This window comes from Euwallacea similis, chromosome 9 (assembly GCF_039881205.1).
Source record: "Euwallacea similis isolate ESF13 chromosome 9, ESF131.1, whole genome shotgun sequence".
NCBI classification, from domain to species: domain Eukaryota; kingdom Metazoa; phylum Arthropoda; class Insecta; order Coleoptera; family Curculionidae; genus Euwallacea; species Euwallacea similis.
In genome coordinates this window covers 5,311,001-5,329,906 of record NC_089617.1, presented here as the reverse complement: position 1 = coordinate 5,329,906, position 18,906 = coordinate 5,311,001, and the positions used below count along the sequence as shown (strand labels likewise).

Here is an 18,906-nt window from a genome sequence, read left to right as displayed (position 1 = left end):
CTCTCTCACACCCACATTCAGATTTCCATTTTCCTTAGTCGTTCCTTGTCCGTCTCTCTACAAAAACCCATGTGCAACGAACCAAGAAAAAGAAACGCGAAACGCCATTTTGTCTTTGCTGTTGCTTCTTTCGGTATCGCCGCATTGTAGTTAAATTTTGTGGTGCGTGTCCATTGAATCCTTAAAAATGGTAGATAAAATTGATATGAGCCTTGACGATATCATCAAATCGAACAAAGGCCGCGGTCGGGGAGGTCGTAGAGGCGGAGGACGCGGCGCCCCTCAAGGTAGGGGCCAACGCCGCGGTGGCGGTAATTTCAGGAGAACCGGCGGCATTCAACGGGGCCGCGGTAGAGGAGGCGCCATCACGCGCTCCTACAGCCGGGTAATGCACATTTACTTTTTTGATTTTTCTCAAGAAGGGAAAACTAGGCTGCGTCTCGCCCCGAGGCAAGCTTGCTGACACCCACTTTTTCCGTTTAGGGAGACGTGAACAGTGCATGGAAACATGATCTCTTCGAGGGCTATGGTGCCCGTAAAATCGCGGCTGCAAGGGCCACTGTTCAGGCCACCATGGGGCCCACAAAACTCTTGGTTTCTAATTTAGATTTCGGAGTCTCTGATTCTGACATTCAAGAATTGTTCGCAGAGTTTGGGCCCCTGAAAAGTGCCGCAGTTCATTATGACAGATCAGGTAGATCTTTGGGTACAGCCGATGTAATTTTTGAAAGGAGAAATGATGCTATCAAAGCCATGAAACAATACAATGGAGTACCTTTGGACGGACGAGCAATGAATATTCAGTTAACAACTAGTGAGATTCCTGCACCCCCCAGACGAATTGCAGCAGGTGCAGGAGAAAGAAAGTTCAACCCTAGAAGTCCTAGAGGTGCCAAAGGAGGACAATCCCGCCAGACTAGAAGCCCACAAAATAGTAAGTTTGTCTTATTAGGCTTATTGCAAAACTATAAAAGAAAAGTAAATAGTGCAAATTTGTCAATGGAGACTCAGTTGCTACTTATTTATGTCATAGTTATTTTCATAAAAAGAAAGTTATATTGGCCCAAGCATCACAGCCACAGCCAAACAAAAATTTATCAGGTGGGAGCAATAAGATACAAGTGAACGGTTTAAATTTGTCAAGGGTTATTCAGTTAAGACCCATTTAGGTCAAAGTTTTTGTTATAAAAAGAATTAATTAAATTAATGTTGACTATGCAATAAACACATTATTTCCCTTTGTTTCAGGACGTAGAGGAGGTGGTGGCATGGGGGGAAACAGGAGCTCTAACCGCAAAGTACCAACTGCAGAAGATCTTGATGCAGAACTAGATGCCTATAGCAAAGAAATGAAGTAATCCAAAGTGTGTTAAAGTGTTGTTCACTGAGACTGTCTCTTTAGTTTTTTACATAACATAGAAAGATTTTCAATCATGTTCGTGTGAATTGCCTTGACATTTTTTTTGTATTCATATTTGGTTTTTTTTAAGTCTGTGCCACCTTGAATTTTCCTAGGTCTCAATTGCTAAATCTAATTTGACAAAATGAAAAGTTAGGCTGAGAAATTTAAGTAACCTCTTTGTACATTTTAATATTAGAAACTAGAATAAACATATAAATTAGTTAGCATCTGATGGTTAGTTCCAGTGGATGCAAATAAAGCATAATTTTCAGTTGTGGTTGCGATTTTGTTCGTTTTAGTTATAGACAGTATCTGATTTTAGTTGGATGTTAGTGTATCTATGTATCAGTCGATGTAAATCGGTGAATGTGGACATACACGGTACCAAAATGAAAAGTCAAACGGATAGTAGTTGTTCATCTCAAGATAGCAATAATCCTTTACACAAAATTGTTACTTACCATAAGAACAGAGAAAACCCCATTTTTGAAGGTGGACTGATTCGCAAAATATAAATAAATGTATAATCTATGCAAAATCTTTCACAAAAAACCCAAAATATAGGGCATTCTTATGATCGGCCTAGGTGCTACCTGCTCAACAGATGATTTGCAATTGGAAATACTTAGCCATAGTAGTGTGATAACTATTTCTGGCCAATTTTAATTTTTACGTACCTACCCGTTATATTCACATATTTTTCAGCATGAACCTCATTTAAAAAATATCAAACGTCTAATTAGAAGTTGCACATAACACCTACATTAAAGAGGTCATTAATTGAACAAGATACTCATATTAGAAAAATTAAAAGTGGCAATAACCAATATAACTTTTTGCAATAGTACGTGGTGTGTAGTAGCAATGTATCGCAAGATTGTCAAAGGAAACCATATTATGCTTCACTTGCAATCTGTCGTGAAGAATTGACAATTTCTGCAAGAGATTGTGGTGGCAAAAACTTACAAATAATACAAAGAGTACCACTAGGTTATCCTTTAATCTCGCGGTTCAATGGCAATATTATTATGGCGCAGCGGTTCTCTTACAGTATTCACATTATTAATTACCGGGCGACTAATCCCGGATCCAACTACAGTTTAATTAGTGTAAGCATAGGTGCGTGCGTATATTCGCTCAGATCAAACCAGTTTAATTTCTTGTTTACAGGGCCCTTAGTAAAATTGAAGGAAACCAAATAAAACATTAAACTTTTCTTGCAGTGGGTCTATGTCGTTTCCGACTGTATGCACTATTCTTAGGTATACGTTTTGGGACACAAAAAAAAAACTCAGCTGATTAATACTTCACACTAACTACTCATTTATAATATTAAAAACATAAAACAAAATTATCTGCTAAATTGAAACAAATTATAAATTACTCATATACATATAATCTTCCTGAAAAGCTCCAAATATCGTTTCAGAACTGGAAATGTCCCACTATAATTTTCTCCACATTAAAATAATGAAGGAAACAATTCGGTTACACTAGAATCCCAGCTATCCATATTATCAGAAACACTTAACGGCGAATCTAGCGACTCATAACCCAAGTCGGATCTTGGCGACAAGGTTCCCTCAGATCTCAGAGTTAAGGGAATGGTTATACTGTTACCTTCATCATCTAATGTGTTATTATTAATGACAACATCTTCCTCTAAAATAACATCCCTCTCACTATCGTTGTTAACTAAAATGGTGATAGTATTGCAATTCTCATCGAAACTACCATAAACCACATCGTCGAGTACTTTGGGCTGAGCAGGAAGATTTTTCTTTACAGGTAATTTACATTTTGAGACTGTTTTAGGACGAATAGTTTTAAGTTTTCGAAGTGCGCCAGTGCTTTGTGCGATTTTATGGGGCGATTTGGCTTTGGGTTGTGTTTTTGCGTAGTTATGATGAAGCAGTAGATACTCGGAAATGTCCAGGTTTACAGACTTTTCCTCTTCTAACACTTGACATCCACTGGATTCCAGGTGTTCTGATGGCGACCCCACCACTTCTCCCGGAATATTTTCTGAACAAGAAGCTGGTTCCTGAAACGGAAAAGAAGAGATGTGAAACATTGGTTAAGAATAAACTGTTAGCGTATTAAATGGATACCATCATCTGTTAAAAAAGTAAATCTTGCAATTTTCAAATTATTTTTGGTTTAAAATTAGTGAGTTTTGCAATTAAGGTCTGATAAGGTTGCTTAGTAACAATGTTGCAGTATCAGGTATTTTAATGTTCAATTACTGGCCACATATCAGCATTAGTCAAACAGATCTATCTTGATATGATGAAACAAATCAATATTTGATGCGCATTCAAATAAAGTTACATGGCTTATCAAAATAACCCCAGATGACAATACTTTGGATTACATTAACTACAGAGACAAATTAAGGCATCACAATAATCACCTATTCCCTGGTATATTTCCCCCAGATACATTCTGTTTTACCATGCAACAAATTACATTTTTAGAATAGAGCAGGTTCTGTGAAGTGGTAAGTGTGATTATATGTGTATGCATTCCCTAAATATTGTTGTACGTTTAGTGTTAATTTATTTGAAGAGGAATGTGCATTGTTTCAAACATCACTGACGTATCTTTATTACCTCTCAAAGTGGGATGAACTTATGATTAACTCAACATACTGGCCAAGATAGCTAAAATGAAATCTGAATGAGTTATCTACACCTAGTAAACGCTTTGAATATTGAACAATACCGTTCAAAAAGGAATTTTTACATTATGTAGAGCTCAATTACAAATAGATAAATTAGAAAGATGGATATCAGGGATATAGTCAATATTTGTACATATTTTCACTACTATTGCTAATCAATGGAACTTTTTCTCCAATTCATCCATTTTTCAAATAGATTTCATGGTTTTTTTGCTGTAAACAAATGTTTATACAGAGAAACCCACTACTTTTCACTTGAAGTTTCAAGAAAGGTTATTTTTGTGCTTATAAACAACTATTGATAACGCCTCCACCAACCTAGACTGAAAAATCTAAACCACTTACTTGATCAGCTGCCTTTTGAGCAGCACTCTCCAAATCTCGGGCGATATCTTGGAGGAGAGTTTGTGTAAGTTGTTCAAGGGCGTTGATGTCGACGTTCTCGGATTCCAGTTCGTCAAGCAAGTCTGGTAAAGAAGGCAGGCCAACATTATCTTCAGGCTCAGAGCTGCATTGTGATCCTTCTGCAAAGCCGCTGCTGTGTACACGCCCGTTCCTTTCGGCAGAAGGAGGGATTCAGTTGATCCACTCTCGGGCATGTACACGACAGACCGGCTCTGACATTGGCACTTTGGAGCATTCTGAAAAAATTGGAGTGAGTTGAAAGTTCAAGTCAGTGCAAAAATATTTAAAAATGGTTTAATGTTACCTGTAGCTTTCGTTGTAGGTCTGCATTCTCTACCTGTAACCGCTCATTTGCTTGTCTCAGCTTTTCACACTCCTCCAGGACAGCCTCATTCTTGTTGAAGAGTTGTTGAAGGGCAGATTCCATCTGTTCCACCTTGGCTTTCTTGCGGTCACGAGATGTTTGGGCTGCTACTCGATTTTTCAATTTCCTGCAGATAATATGACCATCACAGACTGAGCAGAATTCTTTTTTGGTGGATGCAACTTACTTTCTTTGAATTTTTTCTTCCCAGGAGAGATGATCCAGACGTCTCTTCTTCGCTCTTGTAGGTCCCTGGACATTTTCGTCCACATCGTAACTGCTGTTGTCGTTTAGTATGTTCAATATGGTGGGTACTGGGATGATTGTAGTGGTTGCCATTATATACGTTCCAGTTTTTTATTATTATTATTCACTGTTAAAAGTGTGTAGATCCACTCAGGGGGCGTTAATCACTGGTCACTACCGTTTTATTGTTGCTGGTGGAGCGATACTCCGTTTTCTGATGCAATTTCGCGCAGTGAATCACAAATATGGGAGACGCCAACATGTAACTTACAGATCCTCTTGACGTACCAATAATCATGAATCTTATCATTCATGGTGTGGTCCACGCTGATTGGTTGCTGAAGCTAGGAGGTCAAGATGCCAACCAATCGACTTTAAATGTGCAAGCGGGTAATTTAAAACAGACGGAAGTGTATCGATTTATGGAAATATTCAACATTGCATCATAGATTATTTTGTGGCATATGATTTGCGACGGAAAGTCGGTCTTCACGTGAAATATGAATTATTGATGTAGTTGCTATTTTATTGATCATAATAGGACTCTTAGTGTAGCTGAAGATCGCACCCTGTACACATCCTACTTGTCAATAAATAATACTGCATTAAAGCTATTTATATGAATAATAGTAATTTATTTTTAATAAAATAAATTCCATGAAAAATCCTATATAAAACAAAATTTAATCACAGGCAATTGAACCTATCCTACATTCATATTATAAGGAATATCAAGTGGAAATCTATACAGTGATCACTGACAGTCATACCATTCATTAAAAAGAATATCACAAAGTCTAAGTACTGTAAGTCAAATAGGAAATATCTATAAATAACAATACCTGTAATCAATAAGTATGAAAATAAATTATTCTTACAATTAAACATGGCAATAATATTAATTTCAATACATTATTCTTAAATTATCGTACTGGAGTGTGACTTAGTACTGGTTTTACTTGGGTAAATAACAAAGAAGCTCAATTGGATCCCCGAGAGAATGCAGCCCAAAAAATTAGGTATCTGAAAGAAATAATTCTTTTTTCAGTTTAGGCAAGCAGTCAAGGGTAAGATAAAGGCCTTCTACAAGAGTTAGGAATAATATTGTTTCTAGAAGGATATTGTCCCTTTAGATAATCTGTTTGATTTGCAGCTCTCATACACTTTCTGGGTTGCAATCATATAGGAACATATAAGAATAATGATTTCATACAATAACATTTCTGCACCAATGAACAGTGAAATTTTCAATCTCCTATAAAATAGGGCACCAGGCAATCAGCACAGGAGACAGTAATCGTCACTTTATAAAATAATACTTAAGCATCCGATTCTTTTTGCATACACAAAAAATTGTTTCACATTTTTTAATTCAACTGAAACTAACCTGAACAAAAGTATCCTGTAAAAGAACACCATAAATCATCCACTGTAGGCAGACAATAAAGGTGGAAACTATCATATGATATGGCAGGCTATCTGTGTTTTTCACTTTAATCACATGTATGATAGTAGCAAATGGAGCAGCAAAAAATAATATGGTTACCATCATACACACTCGGCCCAAAAAACTGTGAGCCACTTGCAGCTCCTCAGTTTGGTGTATCTTCATTAGCACAAACACTAGAAATAGAAGAGAGCACAGGAACTGGCGTAAGACGTGAAGCTAAAAACAAACTAAAGTAGGCAATGATTATTTCAATTGCAGACGAAAATGGTACCTTCTTGAGGCTATAAAGAAAGAACACTACAACGTAAGAAACGAATAAAGATACACCAATAGTATTAACCAAAATAATTGAGGTGTCTTGAATTAAAAAGCCATAACGAAGCCACAGTGAGGTGGAAAGGCAGCCACTGACAAAAGGGAAAGAGGACGATTCACCAGTACTTTTATTTCTGACTATTTTTTGGCATGTTACTCTGCAAATTTAAATTAAAGAACACATATCTCAGGTTTACATCTTTTTAAGACTTCAGTTCTTACGTTCCAGAGAGGAACTGCAACACAGAGCAGATGGAAGCTGTTGTAGCCAAAATGTTCTTTAAATTATCTTCATTCATTATAATTGCACTAATGCAATTTATACTTTTTTATAATATATTTCATTTGATAAACTTAAATTGAATACATTCAATTTTTTTCGATCTTCAGAGGTTGTTTATTCTTCAAGAAAACGTAAGAAATTAGATACTGCCAATGTCACATTACATCTGATGATGACGCTGTCAGTGATATATAAAGGTGTATCGTATAATGTAGACAGAAAAACTGAGATGTGACAATATAGCAAGCGATTCTCACCCAACCATTTTAATTTAATATCAAAAAAGAAAAAATAATCAAGTTGTTTACCTGAACTTAAGTATTTTTAGTAAAATTTTAAATTGTCACATATTACAATTAGTCACCCAACGTACTTAATATAAAAATTAGTATTTAAGATTAATAATTAGTAATTAAGATTATTCTTAAAAGAAAATTAAATATCATAACTCTTACTGACATCATCGCAACATTGTCAACTTTATTTTCTTAACTATATCATTTCTACCAATGTCAAATTAATTAAGATACCAACTAAATTCACATATTTGTCAAGCGCAACCTTTTTGGCGTTTTCATTTAAATTTTTGATTGTTTATTGTGGATTTGGAGACGTTTTAATGTTAAGAATCTTTATATTCTCTTCTTAAAATGGGTGAAAACATCCAACCGCCGCGAATCGAAAAATCCTTAGGCCGGCTTACCACGAAATTCGTAAGCCTTCTCCAGAAGTCCAAAGGAGGAGTATTAGATCTGAAAGTGGTAAGACATCTTCAGAATTTCAAAGCAAAAAAGCCTTTTGCCTGTTTTTTAAGGCAGCAGATTTGTTGGAAGTGAGACAGAAAAGAAGAATTTACGATATTACTAATGTACTAGAAGGCATTGGGCTTATAGAAAAGAAAAGCAAGAATAGTATCCAGTGGAAGTATGTTTTTTTTTACAACTATAGGTGCTATTTCTAACTTCTTATCAACGTTACAGACCTTATGCTCCTTCAAAGGATTACAATGAGCATTATCCTGCTGGGAATTACAATTCTGAATTTTCAGCCAAAATAGCAAGTCTCAAACGAGAGCTCTCCAAATTGGATGAGTATGAGCATGAGTTGGATCTTCACAAATTGTGGATTGAGCAGAGCATTAAGAATACAACTGAAGATCTAGAGGCTAGCAAGCACCTTTATGTTACCAGTCATGATTTTACGAGCTGTTGTAATGTTGAAAACACAGTTTGTATCATAAATACACCTATCAATGAGACCAGTATTAAGTTTGCTGTAAGATCTACATTAATTAGTTGTTTTACTGGGGAAAAATGAGCATGTTTCAGCAAGCACATGAGTCATCATTTAGTTTGAATGTGAAGAGTACTGGAAGGCCCATAAATGCTCATTTACTTTTGGAGAAAAGCTTCAGTGAAAAGGAGGTGTGGCCCAAAAAGCGACCAAAAGAAGTAGGAACACAAGTAAATAATGTAATGAGAGTATCAAAATGTGTGTTTCAGCATGAAAAAGACAAATTGGAATCTCCTGATAAGAAGAAATGTAAATTTATGGACGATCCAGATTTTGTAACTGCAGAAATACTTTTTGGTAAAAACAAAGAAGTGAAGGATCCATATTGTTTTGACAGTGAAATTATTCATGGTGAGTTGAATGTCCCATTTCCTTTTTCCAAATTAAAATTATGTACTTTCAGGATGTAATCCATTCCTAAGCTTAAGTCCAGTGCCTCTAGTCCAAGAATATGCATTTGGACTACTGGAAAATGAAGGAGCATGTGATTTATTTGATATCAGTAGGGATTAACCCTTAATAGTGGTGAACTTTTATTTTTATTGGAATGGAATGCATTCTTTATTTTTTTTATTAGGGATTATTGCTTGTTTTAGCAGATAAATCTGTGATCAGGATATGTATTTGTTTTTGTTTACTTATTTACACTTAAGTTTATAATTCCTATTTGATTGACTTTGAAGGAAAAAGTATTACAACGTTTTTGTTATAAATGAGAAAGGCATTTTTATTGACAGATTGCAGATCTCTAATGTAGTAATATACATGTAAGATTTCGGTATCGTTATTAAAAGAAAAAAAATAAAACAAAGCAAGTTTTGAGGTACTTCTTTACTTGTCAAGAACCAAGGCCGGAATGCCCCCCGATACACATGTCTTATCCACCCCCGAGCGCATCCCTCTCTTTTTAAGAGCATTGATAAGCCACATTCCAGACTTTTTCCCACGATTCCCTGACCCATCATCAATTTTTCTCTCGCCTATGTTAAGGAATTCATAAACAACCCTCTATTGTTTTCTCACGCTTTAATTTACGGCTAACCCCCATGTAATTCTCACATGGTATTACTTGACAATCTTAACATAAGCGAGGAATGCTTACATACATATTCATGTACCATCCTGACAAATTCATTGAAATTGCCTAAATATGCAACTACCAAATGGCTTGATTTTTCCTAGCATAGGAACTCAACATATGACTAGTGCTTCTGAAACGTTGGGCTTAATCTAGCTTGATGTATCAATGACTCGGAAGGAGCTTAGTTTTGGTTCTCCGATACCAGAATCTGACTGGTTAATAATAGACATGGTTATGCCACATACTAGATGAAATCGCTGGCCAGGGGCATGTGCAAATTTCACATTTATTTCCTAACTCGCTTTCTTTTAGAATTCGAGGCCTGTGTTGGAACATTTTCCATGCCCCGCCACGTCAACCGTTTTCTTCTCCGTGTCCTCTCATTGCGAAGAAAATTTTAAATATATATATTTTTTATTTATTTTAATTACACGGCAATTTTGCAGAAGATAAATTTAAAATTTACGTTTCGTTGTCTCGCGAAATTACTTTTTTTAGATCAAACGCCTCGGAGAGTCAGATGCATGATTAATTGGTTATCGTCCAAACATTCGTGTCCTGAGAAACTATTGCGTTTCCAGGGAAACCATGAAACCGGCAACAACGTCAATCCCACAGGATGACAGCAACGATCCTCTAGCGATAACACGTCAATTAGAGAAATAAGAGTGATCAACAAAAAACTTCAAATAACATTGAAATCTCTGAGACTTATTTCAGATCAATTGATTTCCTAGTTATATATTTAACAGTAAATATCCCGTTTCAACCTAAATAGACGTCGCTAACGGTAGAGGTCATCGCAGTCCAACAGAAATAATCAGATAGTTTGGTTACACTGTTGTCAATTCTAATTTTGTGTTAAGTTAACTAAAGATGGCTTTGATTTGCGCCTAATTGAGAGGTTGATTGTTTAATAAAACTTCACTTCAACCGTCATTTCTTCGTCTTGTTTGCAAAGTGCAAATGGCAGTCAAGTATTAAAGTAACATTCTTGTACGAATTAAAGAGTTTTTTCACTTGTGTAAATTGGTGTTTGCTCTAAAAAGCGTTGGTTTAACTGAAAACGGATCGCTGTTTGGTGCTATGAATAAAATGGAGAAGCTTCCTAAATTAGTGGACGTTTATCAGCCGACAAGCAAATTAGAGTCACGGCAACTACCCTTGGAGGTGGATGAGAATCTAACGGTAAAATCATCATGTTTACTCCCTTAAAAGTTAGTGCAGCCCAGTAAATGCAAGTTGTTATCATACACCTTCTATCAAGTTGCAAGTGCAGAAGTTCTACACAAGATGTTTGACCTACAAATTTGTTGACTAGAAATTTTTTACAAGCAAGCATCCACTGGACCACTTCTTGGTGAAATTTTCTTTTAAATGGCTTATTTATTTCTTACAAACATACCTTCATGATTTCATCTTTTTAGCTGATTATGGACATCAAAAATTCCAACATAATCTGCGACAGTCAAAGCTTGAATAGTAAAGAACTGAATGAGTTCGCTTCTAAGTTGAGTGTATTGTCACCTGAGGAGTTCCAGGCCTCTTTACAGATCAACAAAAACGAGCTTACAGAGGTTCTCAACCAGACAGTCCCATGTGTTGGTTGTCGTCGAAGGTCTGCATGAAATCCTATTTTGGTCCAAATATTAATTTGTATTTTCTATTAGTGTGGAGCGTCTTTACTATCAACTGGTAACCTCTGGACATCCAACTTTAGACCCAATCATAGTGGAAAGCAATGGAACAATTACTTTAAAGAAGGAAAAACAGGCTTATAATGTACTGGCAAATATATTTCATGATCATGCGTAAGTGTATGTTTTATATTAATATTATCATATTACATGGTTTTCATTTTCAGACACCGGCTCGAAATACTGATTGACACTCAACCAAAAAGAAACAAGAAGAGTGTACGTTGTTTGCTGCATTCTTTGGATTCACAAAGGACACGGCCATTAGCGCCAGTGTGGCGCGACGTTTGGGATTGCATGAGGACTGAGTGCAGGAAGGATATTTGCATTATTGAGGCCTCAAGTTTACATGCAACATTAGAGAACTACTTGAGGAAACATCGGTTTTGTGGGGAGTGTCGTACAAAGGTTCTGAGAGGTTAGAAAAATGCAGAGATTGCAATTTGAATCTTTTAACATTGTTCTATTGGAAATTCTTTAATTTTTAGAAGTTTTATTTATTTATTCCATTAAATTAGATGATGATTTCTGCCTTATTGCTATGCTTATAGTATTCCTGTAATTTAAAAAAATCTCATAACATTCAGATAAACCATTTGCAAGATATTGCAAGTGTTTCATACTTTTCTAACACACTGTATATCATAGCATACATTACTTTTTATGGCATAAAACATCCTGTAAATTGTAACATCTAATATCGTTGCATTTTTTTTACATAGGCATTAAAAATGTCGCTTTACAACCTGTGTCGTATCATCAATCACGTTTTTCAATAACTTTTTTCTTAGTTCAAAAAAAACGAATGAATCGGTTCCAACCAAAGAACATGTGTTTATTTGGAGAAAATGCAAATTTACTACTTTTTTATCTCATGAAACAAGTAATTCTTTAATGAAGATTCGAGAGGTAGTGACACTTGCTAATCCTGGAAAAGTGTTTCTGATTTTGTATTAATGCTTTATAATGTACCAATATATAATTAAATAGTTGAAATTTGAGACCTATCCACTCAAAAATATACCTTTTTTCTCAGCTTACACTCTGCTCGTAGAGGAACCTGAGCCGACCAAAGAAAAAGGGTATGTTTCATCCCTTTATTCAGGAATTAGAAGGTGCCTCCAAGACAAGCACATTCACCTCAGCCCTAAAACTGAGTACATAACAAAATTGATTAACCGGGCTGAGCCAGAATTGTTGGGCAGGTAAATCAATATAAAATTATTTTTCTAGTACGTTGAATGTAAAACCTTAGAATTGTTTCAAATAAATATTTCTTCAAGTAAGTTACTATTTAAGCCGTAGGGAAAGACATGCCAAAACGTTGGAAATCGCACAAGAGGAAGTGCTTACCTGTCTGGGCATTTGTATGTATGAACGTTTGCATAGAGTTTATATGAAAGTCAGGTATATAAATTGTCCATGCAGTCCTTATTTGTTTCTTTAATTATGCGAATTTTAGGGAGGAAGAGCGAACTTGTCAACTATTCGCGGCGGTGGCCGTGCACACTTTAAATAGAAGTTTTGAGACTGAGGTTGAAAAGGTCAGAGGTGTATCGCAGTTGGAGTTATTGTATGAGGAGTTTGCAAGGTAATAGAGAGTTTTTTTTGTGAATTTTCGTGTATTATTTAAAGTTTATTCAGAGAAGAGCAGGCCAAACAAAAGCATAAAGAGGCCAAAAAGATTAGACGTAAGCGCAGGAAGGGGAAGCTGGCCTATTGCGAAGAGAAAGAGAATTGCTGCGGGAGAAGTTCTAATATGGAAAGGGGCGATATGGAAAAAGTAAAAGTCGTTCTGCTAAGGGAGAAAAGGGGAAACTATACTAAACAACAATTCATAATTTTGTCCAATATAGTTCGGATTTAAATTTTAAATTTATATATGAAATAGTAAAAAGGTTATAGGGTGTGAAACACAAAATTAATGTGAGAAATAGGTATTGTTTAAACAAAATTATAAAATTTTTAAGGAATGTTCATGCTCACCTACGTTAAGCAAAGAGCGAGAGGAATGTGGATGCAGTAGCGAAGAGTTAGACGATTACGAAGATTGCTCTAATTCCAAGATGAATACCCCCACGAGCAAGGTTGACAAATTAAGGTTTTGCATTATTAGTTTTGTAAAGACGAGGCTTTCTAAGTAACATTTTAGGTGTAGGAACGAGGTATGGATAGAAGAGTGTAAATGCGATAAAGAGGAGAAAGACTTGAATAGGAACGGGATAATTATCCGAAAGGACACTGTATGCAAATGTGATACTGGTGTCGATTATTCGCATAGGTACCCTTAATTATATTAATCTTAAGGAGAAATTCGTGCTTATTTTAAAATTTTCAGCAAAAAAGAGTCTGGTTCGTCGTCTGATCATTCTCACGACTGTGGATATTCTTCAGAAAATAACAACGGCTGTTGCGAAACTGGTATTGTACTCTTCATTGACTTAAGGTCAATAAATCAGAGTCCTGTTAACTCTATTTAGAGGATAATTTCCATAACTATCCCGTTTACAAAGTTATGAGGACTTTAATATATTGGCAGTTAAGAACATTTTGCAGCTCGTCTTCTAATTTTCAGGATCACTAGTGTCAAGTTTGTCAAGCTCCCCGGATGGGTCAGAACTAGCGTGTTCAGATACCTGCTGCCAATCTTCAGATTTTGGGAGTCAATGCCGACTTACTTGCGGAGGGGGACTAAGTTTACTGGAAATGTTAGAGGTATCTGTTAATTTCAATTTTTTTGCAGTGTACAATAAATCTTCCAAATAGGTACATAGCGAAGATGATGAACAGTGTTATATAACACCAGAAGAAGTTCGGGAATTCAAAAGCAAAAGTCGACAGGTGTACGAAAAGCGACGGGAATTGAGGGAGACTTTACAGAAGCGGTTCGCGCAGTTCTGCCATAACGGAAGTTTTACCGTTCCACGTTTGTTGGTGCAAACCAAATACGCCTCCAACTAAAAACAACTTCATATAGAACATAGATAGAATCATATAGGACGCGTTCATCTACCCTCTCAAATACTTTCGGGACTGTCTAGTTAAGCTCAAGGGTTCTTTGCAAGTCTATTTACAGTTCTTGCCTACACAATCTGCATATACAAAATGAGATATTTAATATTTAAATCGTGTTGTGTGTGTTCATTTGGTTTTGCCCGGGAAGTGCTGATACGGTCATATACGTGTCTTGAGGATACGACAATAAAGCTGCAAAACATTGGCGATTGTAAACAACTGTTTTGTTGTTGATGCAATTCCTGGGTCATACCAAGCCAAAACAACACATATTTGATATTTGGTTTTACAGGATATATACATTAATTTCACAAAAGAAATGAATAATTTCGCCAACATAGGCTTTAAACAATGTTGTTGCCGTTGAAGTTTTTCATCGCAAATGGATACATGGGATTGCATTTGAAAGGTTGCCCCATGTACAAAATGTGTATTTGTTGCATTCCATAGTGGGTTTTTAATGTTAAAACTACTTTTGTATTTAACCGAAAGCAATTTTGTATACCTACCTACATGTCAATGGTTCGGTTCTATTGTAAATCATAAATACATATTATATGATTATTAAAAGAAGCTGTGTTTTTCCTTTTCAGCATATAGTGAAAGCATCAATTATCATCAATTTGTATCAAAAACAAAGCCGAAATTACAGATAAAAACAAACATACAGTAAGTGATTTATGTTTCTTATTTTAAATAAAGCATGTGAATTCCTCCCTGCACTATCTGACAAACTCCCCAAAGCACAAACTTGTGTTAGTCCCTCCAAATCCAAACGCGTTTTTCAAAGCTATTCTCCTCTTAGCATCCCAAGGTTGGCTCTTAAGTGGTACAAAGTTAATTTCCAAATCTTCACTTTCCTCCAAGTTAACAGTTGGAGGTAATATACCCTCCTCAATTGCTTTAACTGCAAATGCTGCTTCTAAGTTTCCAGCACCTCCTAGAAGATGCCCATGGGCCCCTTTTGTTGAAGAAACTGCCACTTTATCCACTTTATTATCAAACAGTTTCCTAATAGCTTTTATTTCTATAGCATCACCTAAGGGAGTTGAAGTGGCATGAGCATTAACATAAGTTATATTAGATGGGTCTAGTTTTGCACATTTCACTGCTCGGTCCATTGCCAAAAAAGCTCCTGTGCCATCAGGATTTGGAGCTGTTAAATGAGAAGCGTCCCCTGATAACCCATATCCCAAAACTTCTGCATATATTTTACCATTGCGCTTCAAGGCATGCTCAAGTTCTTCTAGTATTAAAATGGCACTGCCTTCTCCCATTACAAAACCATCCCTTTTTTTATCAAAAGGCCTTGAAGCTTTAAGTGGTTGGTCATTAAAGCTTGTGCTTAAAGCTCTCAATCTGGAAAATGCTGCTATTGAAAGGGGAGATATGCAGGCTTCAGTGCCACCACAAACCATTATATCTGCACAGCCATCTTTAATGAATCTATAAGAATCGCCAATAGCATGTGCCCCTGTAGCACATGCAGTTGAAACTGAATGATTTGGGCCTCTAAATCCATACTTAATACTAATTTGACCACCAGCTAAATTGGGCAAGATTCGTGGAACAAAAAAGGGACTAACATGGTGATAACCTTTCTTCAAAGCTTCGTACGTGGAGCATACATCATTCAAATCCACCATGCCCATGCCCACTGCAACTCCGGTATTCAGTTTAGCCTCATCAGTTAAATTTAGCAACTGAGCATCAGTGAGGGCTTCATGTGCTGCAATAAGAGCATAACCAGTGGCTGGGGCCATGGACTTTAGTTGGCTTTTAGTGAAGTGATCAGAGAGTTGGAAATTGTTGCCGTTTTCTTTTACGAAAGCTGCAACTCTGCATGGCAGGGAAGAGTAATCTGGAGAGTCTAATTTTGTGATTCCACATTGGCCTGAAATAATGTTTTTCCAGGCCTCTTTCAAGGTGGCACCCACGGGGCACAACACGCCCATTCCGGTAACTACAACTCGTTTTTGCATTTATGATGAATAGTCTGAGAAACATATAAATGGTAATTAACAAGTTCAAATTAAAAATACAAAATACAACTTAGTCTACTATAAGGCCTTTTCGGAAACATTTCGATCCAACTCAAACCATCCTTTCCGAAAAGGCCTTTCATAAATAAATAAATAAACAGCAGACGTCTACTAATTTTTATGTCAGCAGTATATTGTTTACGTAACGTATAGATAAGTTAGGTTATGATTTGGTATTAAGTTACTTTCAAGTATTTTTATTGTGTTTGCTTAATAAACAAATAAGTGCAAGCTGTGGCTTGCAATTAAGCTTTTTAAGCAACCTGTAGGACCAAATAATCTCGTAAAAACGAGATACAATGCCGACGATAACATATTTCTATGACGAAATCCATTCCTACTCTCACTTGCTCCCATAGAATCGTCCGTCTAGACCCGTATTGCGGTTCTATCTTTGACAATTCAACAATTGATGTTGGCATGATGACTGATGACAAGACAACTAGTGGGGAGAGAGGATTTTGTTTAGAAAAGGAAAGTATTAAAAATAAACAAAAGATTAAAGCCAAATAACAAAATAAATACAAAAAATACAGATTTACATTCGTTAATTGCTAGTTAAAATTGGTCATTCATGGGTCGCAGAAAATCAAAAAGGAAGCCGCCACCAAAAAGGAAGGCAATTGAACCCTTGGATATCCTATTTAATTGTCCCTTTTGTAATCACGAGAAAAGCTGCGATGTTAGAATGTAAGTAAAAGATAAACAGCAAATTCTAAAATATGCCAAAATTAGGTACTCGTTAACCTGCACATTAGAACACTTCAGAGGCGCATTCATTTATAGTTATTGTCAGATACACGCTGTGGGCATTTAGCAAATAGGTTGTCAAATTGGCCTGTTTATGTAAAAGATTCCCTGTTCTGGCCTAATTATTGCTCTGTTGATGAAACCAAACCTTTGACAATTACTAGATATTTGCATAAAACTTGCTTCAGTCCCCTTATCTTCAAGATATAGACCAATTTGTCAGAGACGCCAACAAATGGGCCATGCCTTGTTTCAACCACCATAGCAATTCTAATTTGTTACCAGCTTCATCCTGTAAGAGATTGTGGTCTCTCCTTCAATGGACCCATTGAAAACCTCTCACAGTGTGCCATATCTGGTAGATTGTTCCAGTGTTCATATAGTTTTAGTTCACCCCATATCTGGGATTCTGATCAAGTAGTGGGATATACAGAGTGGTTCACTTAACCTGTTTCATAGAAAGTTTTGGCAAATTAAAAACAGATGACTTCCTCAAATCTAGTATTTGTCCATAATCTTTTGTTTTCAATCAATCAATACATGCTTTATCTATGTTGCCGATTTGAACTCAAAATCAGTAATATGCTTATACCCAAAGGTTTTTGAACTGTTGCAATTTTTCTTGTTCTCTTGTCCAGAAGAATCCTTTTCCCTTCTATAGTGGTACAAAGTTGTGGTATTTCCCTACCAATCCATGCCAAATGCCAGAAAAGACTCCTTACTCAACAGACTCTAATAGACTGCTGAGGTGTTAAAGAACTTTTTTAATCTGATTATGGGACTTGTAATGCCATCAGCCTGAGTGTATGTAAAATATCTTCGATTTTTTTAGCAGTGGAGGACATCTGGCAAATTACGTCTTAATCAACTAAAACTGTGAAAGCGCCTTAGGGTAATGATATTTAAATTACCAATGTCTGATTACTGTTGTTAGGTGCTAATTGAAAAATTCAGTTCTGATACTTCTTATAACAAATCAGTGCAAATAATACTGTTGCAGGGATAAAGGTAGAAGTACTGCTAGAATCACGTGTCGAGTTTGTCTAGAAGATTTCCAAACCACTATAAACTTCCTATCAGAACCTGTGGATGTCTACAATGATTGGATTGACGCCTGTGAACAAGCAAATTAACTTTCCCAGCAATTATTAGGTTTTAGATATGTATATTATCAAGAAAAAGTTTATTTTATTTGGTGTTTTTTTTGTAATTTTTAAATTATTTTTTCTCTAATGTACACGTAGTCATTATACTATTTACTTACTTTTGTCTGACTCAGAACTAAAACTACCAAGTTTAATTTAGAAACATGTAATAACATTAGTCAGAGGTAATAAATCACCACTGGTGTGTATAAAATAATAATAATTTAAACAGGCACATGCCAATATAACTACAGGTATATAAGAAATATTCTTGGTAAACAAATTCGCAAAATTACTAAGTTCACTGGAAGATTAAAGTTTAATATACATATCTTAATACGTTAAAATCGCGGTTAACACTCAATTATAATGCTTTCATAATGAACAATCTGACTGGCTCCGATGATGCCAATACTAAATCATCCTGGGAAAAAACTATGAAAACTGGCAAGTAACAAATTAATGTTTAATTTCAAGCGACATCGAGACTCACGTAATATAGACGATAGTTTGTATGTATTAAAAGTAGTATCTACTTCACCAACAAAACATTTGGCTCAGTTACGTGTTTTTTCATTGTCACCCATTGTTTCATGAAGTTAGTTATCTGTTTATTTCCAATATTCTTAATAAAGGTAACAATGCGGTGTGTAAATTACAAATCATCACAATGTGTATAATATGTTACATTTATAATATATCTAGATCAAGTTTTACGTAATTGCAAAACAGAAA

At 35.8% G+C, this 18,906-nt stretch overlaps 7 protein-coding genes across 8 annotated transcripts; 4 read left to right on the top strand and 3 right to left on the bottom strand.

Annotated features, from left to right (window-relative positions):
* Window positions 1-29: 29 nt before the first annotated feature.
* Ref1 (RNA and export factor binding protein 1) lies at window positions 30-1,679 on the top strand. Its single transcript, XM_066393317.1, has 3 exons — window positions 30-385; window positions 484-934; window positions 1,249-1,679. Exons 1-3 carry the CDS (start codon window positions 188-190, stop codon window positions 1,356-1,358), a joined length of 759 nt encoding a protein of 252 aa, XP_066249414.1. The 5' UTR covers window positions 30-187; the 3' UTR covers window positions 1,359-1,679.
* A 704-nt stretch (window positions 1,680-2,383) lies between these two features.
* On the bottom strand, window positions 2,384-5,363 carry Xbp1 (X box binding protein 1). The gene is made up of 4 exons (XM_066393245.1): window positions 5,042-5,363; window positions 4,795-4,981; window positions 4,431-4,726; window positions 2,384-3,446 (listed from the first exon to the last, which is right to left on the bottom strand). The coding sequence occupies exons 1-4, from the start codon at window positions 5,191-5,193 to the stop codon at window positions 3,359-3,361; spliced, it is 723 nt and encodes a 240-aa protein (XP_066249342.1). The 5' UTR covers window positions 5,194-5,363; the 3' UTR covers window positions 2,384-3,358.
* Window positions 5,364-5,769: 406 nt separating this feature from the next.
* Window positions 5,770-7,264, bottom strand: slv (saliva). The gene is made up of 4 exons (XM_066393386.1): window positions 7,088-7,264; window positions 6,822-7,023; window positions 6,488-6,766; window positions 5,770-6,123 (listed from the first exon to the last, which is right to left on the bottom strand). The coding sequence occupies exons 1-4, from the start codon at window positions 7,162-7,164 to the stop codon at window positions 6,019-6,021; spliced, it is 663 nt and encodes a 220-aa protein (XP_066249483.1). The 5' UTR covers window positions 7,165-7,264; the 3' UTR covers window positions 5,770-6,018.
* A 419-nt stretch (window positions 7,265-7,683) lies between these two features.
* On the top strand, window positions 7,684-9,058 carry LOC136410772 (transcription factor E2F5-like). The gene is made up of 6 exons (XM_066393093.1): window positions 7,684-7,909; window positions 7,963-8,072; window positions 8,129-8,423; window positions 8,477-8,599; window positions 8,651-8,792; window positions 8,845-9,058. Exons 1-6 carry the CDS (start codon window positions 7,799-7,801, stop codon window positions 8,952-8,954), a joined length of 891 nt encoding a protein of 296 aa, XP_066249190.1. The 5' UTR covers window positions 7,684-7,798; the 3' UTR covers window positions 8,955-9,058.
* Window positions 9,059-10,463: 1,405 nt separating this feature from the next.
* Window positions 10,464-14,807, top strand: LOC136410647 (gametogenetin-binding protein 2-like). 2 transcript variants are annotated; one of them, XM_066392903.1, is made up of 13 exons: window positions 10,464-10,710; window positions 10,950-11,140; window positions 11,193-11,333; window positions 11,387-11,637; window positions 12,256-12,424; window positions 12,525-12,626; window positions 12,682-12,810; window positions 12,864-13,002; window positions 13,190-13,320; window positions 13,372-13,500; window positions 13,558-13,640; window positions 13,795-13,934; window positions 13,986-14,807. In XM_066392903.1, the coding sequence occupies exons 1-13, from the start codon at window positions 10,609-10,611 to the stop codon at window positions 14,178-14,180; spliced, it is 1,902 nt and encodes a 633-aa protein (XP_066249000.1). In that variant the 5' UTR covers window positions 10,464-10,608; the 3' UTR covers window positions 14,181-14,807. The 2 variants fall into 2 exon arrangements, with proteins under 2 accessions (XP_066249000.1, XP_066248999.1); XM_066392902.1 differs by having other exon boundaries at window positions 12,519-12,626.
* Window positions 14,745-16,354, bottom strand: LOC136410648 (3-oxoacyl-[acyl-carrier-protein] synthase, mitochondrial). The gene has a single exon (XM_066392904.1). The coding sequence runs from the start codon at window positions 16,214-16,216 to the stop codon at window positions 14,957-14,959; it is 1,260 nt and encodes a 419-aa protein (XP_066249001.1). The 5' UTR covers window positions 16,217-16,354; the 3' UTR covers window positions 14,745-14,956.
* Window positions 16,355-16,751: 397 nt separating this feature from the next.
* On the top strand, window positions 16,752-18,457 carry LOC136410775 (transcription elongation factor 1 homolog). Its single transcript, XM_066393096.1, has 2 exons — window positions 16,752-16,966; window positions 18,027-18,457. The coding sequence occupies exons 1-2, from the start codon at window positions 16,851-16,853 to the stop codon at window positions 18,157-18,159; spliced, it is 249 nt and encodes an 82-aa protein (XP_066249193.1). The 5' UTR covers window positions 16,752-16,850; the 3' UTR covers window positions 18,160-18,457.
* Window positions 18,458-18,906: the final 449 nt, after the last annotated feature.

Bases quoted from the DNA above. Each gene is read 5' to 3' on its own strand.
- LOC136410647 (XM_066392902.1), top strand. From the start codon at position 10,609: ATGAATAAAATGGAGAAGCTTCCTAAATTAGTGGACGTTTATCAGCCG. The intron at 11,141-11,192 runs GTCTGCATGAAA...ATTTTCTATTAG, and splicing joins TGTGTTGGTTGTCGTCGAAG to TGTGGAGCGTCTTTACTATC. The intron at 12,811-12,863 runs GTAATAGAGAGT...AAGTTTATTCAG, and splicing joins TTGTATGAGGAGTTTGCAAG to AGAAGAGCAGGCCAAACAAA.
- slv (XM_066393386.1), bottom strand. From the start codon at position 7,164: ATGAATGAAGATAATTTAAAGAACATTTTGGCTACAACAGCTTCCATC. The intron at 7,024-7,087 runs GTAAGAACTGAA...TTAAATTTGCAG, and splicing joins TTGCAGTTCCTCTCTGGAAC to AGTAACATGCCAAAAAATAG. The intron at 6,124-6,487 runs GTTAGTTTCAGT...TATTTCTTTCAG, and splicing joins TACAGGATACTTTTGTTCAG to ATACCTAATTTTTTGGGCTG.
- LOC136410648 (XM_066392904.1), bottom strand. From the start codon at position 16,216: ATGCAAAAACGAGTTGTAGTTACCGGAATGGGCGTGTTGTGCCCCGTG.
- Ref1 (XM_066393317.1), top strand. From the start codon at position 188: ATGGTAGATAAAATTGATATGAGCCTTGACGATATCATCAAATCGAAC. The intron at 386-483 runs GTAATGCACATT...TTTTCCGTTTAG, and splicing joins TCACGCGCTCCTACAGCCGG to GGAGACGTGAACAGTGCATG. The intron at 935-1,248 runs GTAAGTTTGTCT...CCTTTGTTTCAG, and splicing joins GACTAGAAGCCCACAAAATA to GACGTAGAGGAGGTGGTGGC.
- LOC136410775 (XM_066393096.1), top strand. From the start codon at position 16,851: ATGGGTCGCAGAAAATCAAAAAGGAAGCCGCCACCAAAAAGGAAGGCA. The intron at 16,967-18,026 runs GTAAGTAAAAGA...ATACTGTTGCAG, and splicing joins AAAAGCTGCGATGTTAGAAT to GGATAAAGGTAGAAGTACTG.
- LOC136410772 (XM_066393093.1), top strand. From the start codon at position 7,799: ATGGGTGAAAACATCCAACCGCCGCGAATCGAAAAATCCTTAGGCCGG. The intron at 8,600-8,650 runs GTAGGAACACAA...TGTGTGTTTCAG, and splicing joins CCAAAAAGCGACCAAAAGAA to CATGAAAAAGACAAATTGGA. The intron at 8,793-8,844 runs GTGAGTTGAATG...ATGTACTTTCAG, and splicing joins TGACAGTGAAATTATTCATG to GATGTAATCCATTCCTAAGC.
- Xbp1 (XM_066393245.1), bottom strand. From the start codon at position 5,193: ATGGCAACCACTACAATCATCCCAGTACCCACCATATTGAACATACTA. The intron at 4,982-5,041 runs GTAAGTTGCATC...TATTATCTGCAG, and splicing joins GAAGAAAAAATTCAAAGAAA to GAAATTGAAAAATCGAGTAG. The intron at 3,447-4,430 runs GTAAGTGGTTTA...TTTCCGTTTCAG, and splicing joins CTCAAAAGGCAGCTGATCAA to GAACCAGCTTCTTGTTCAGA.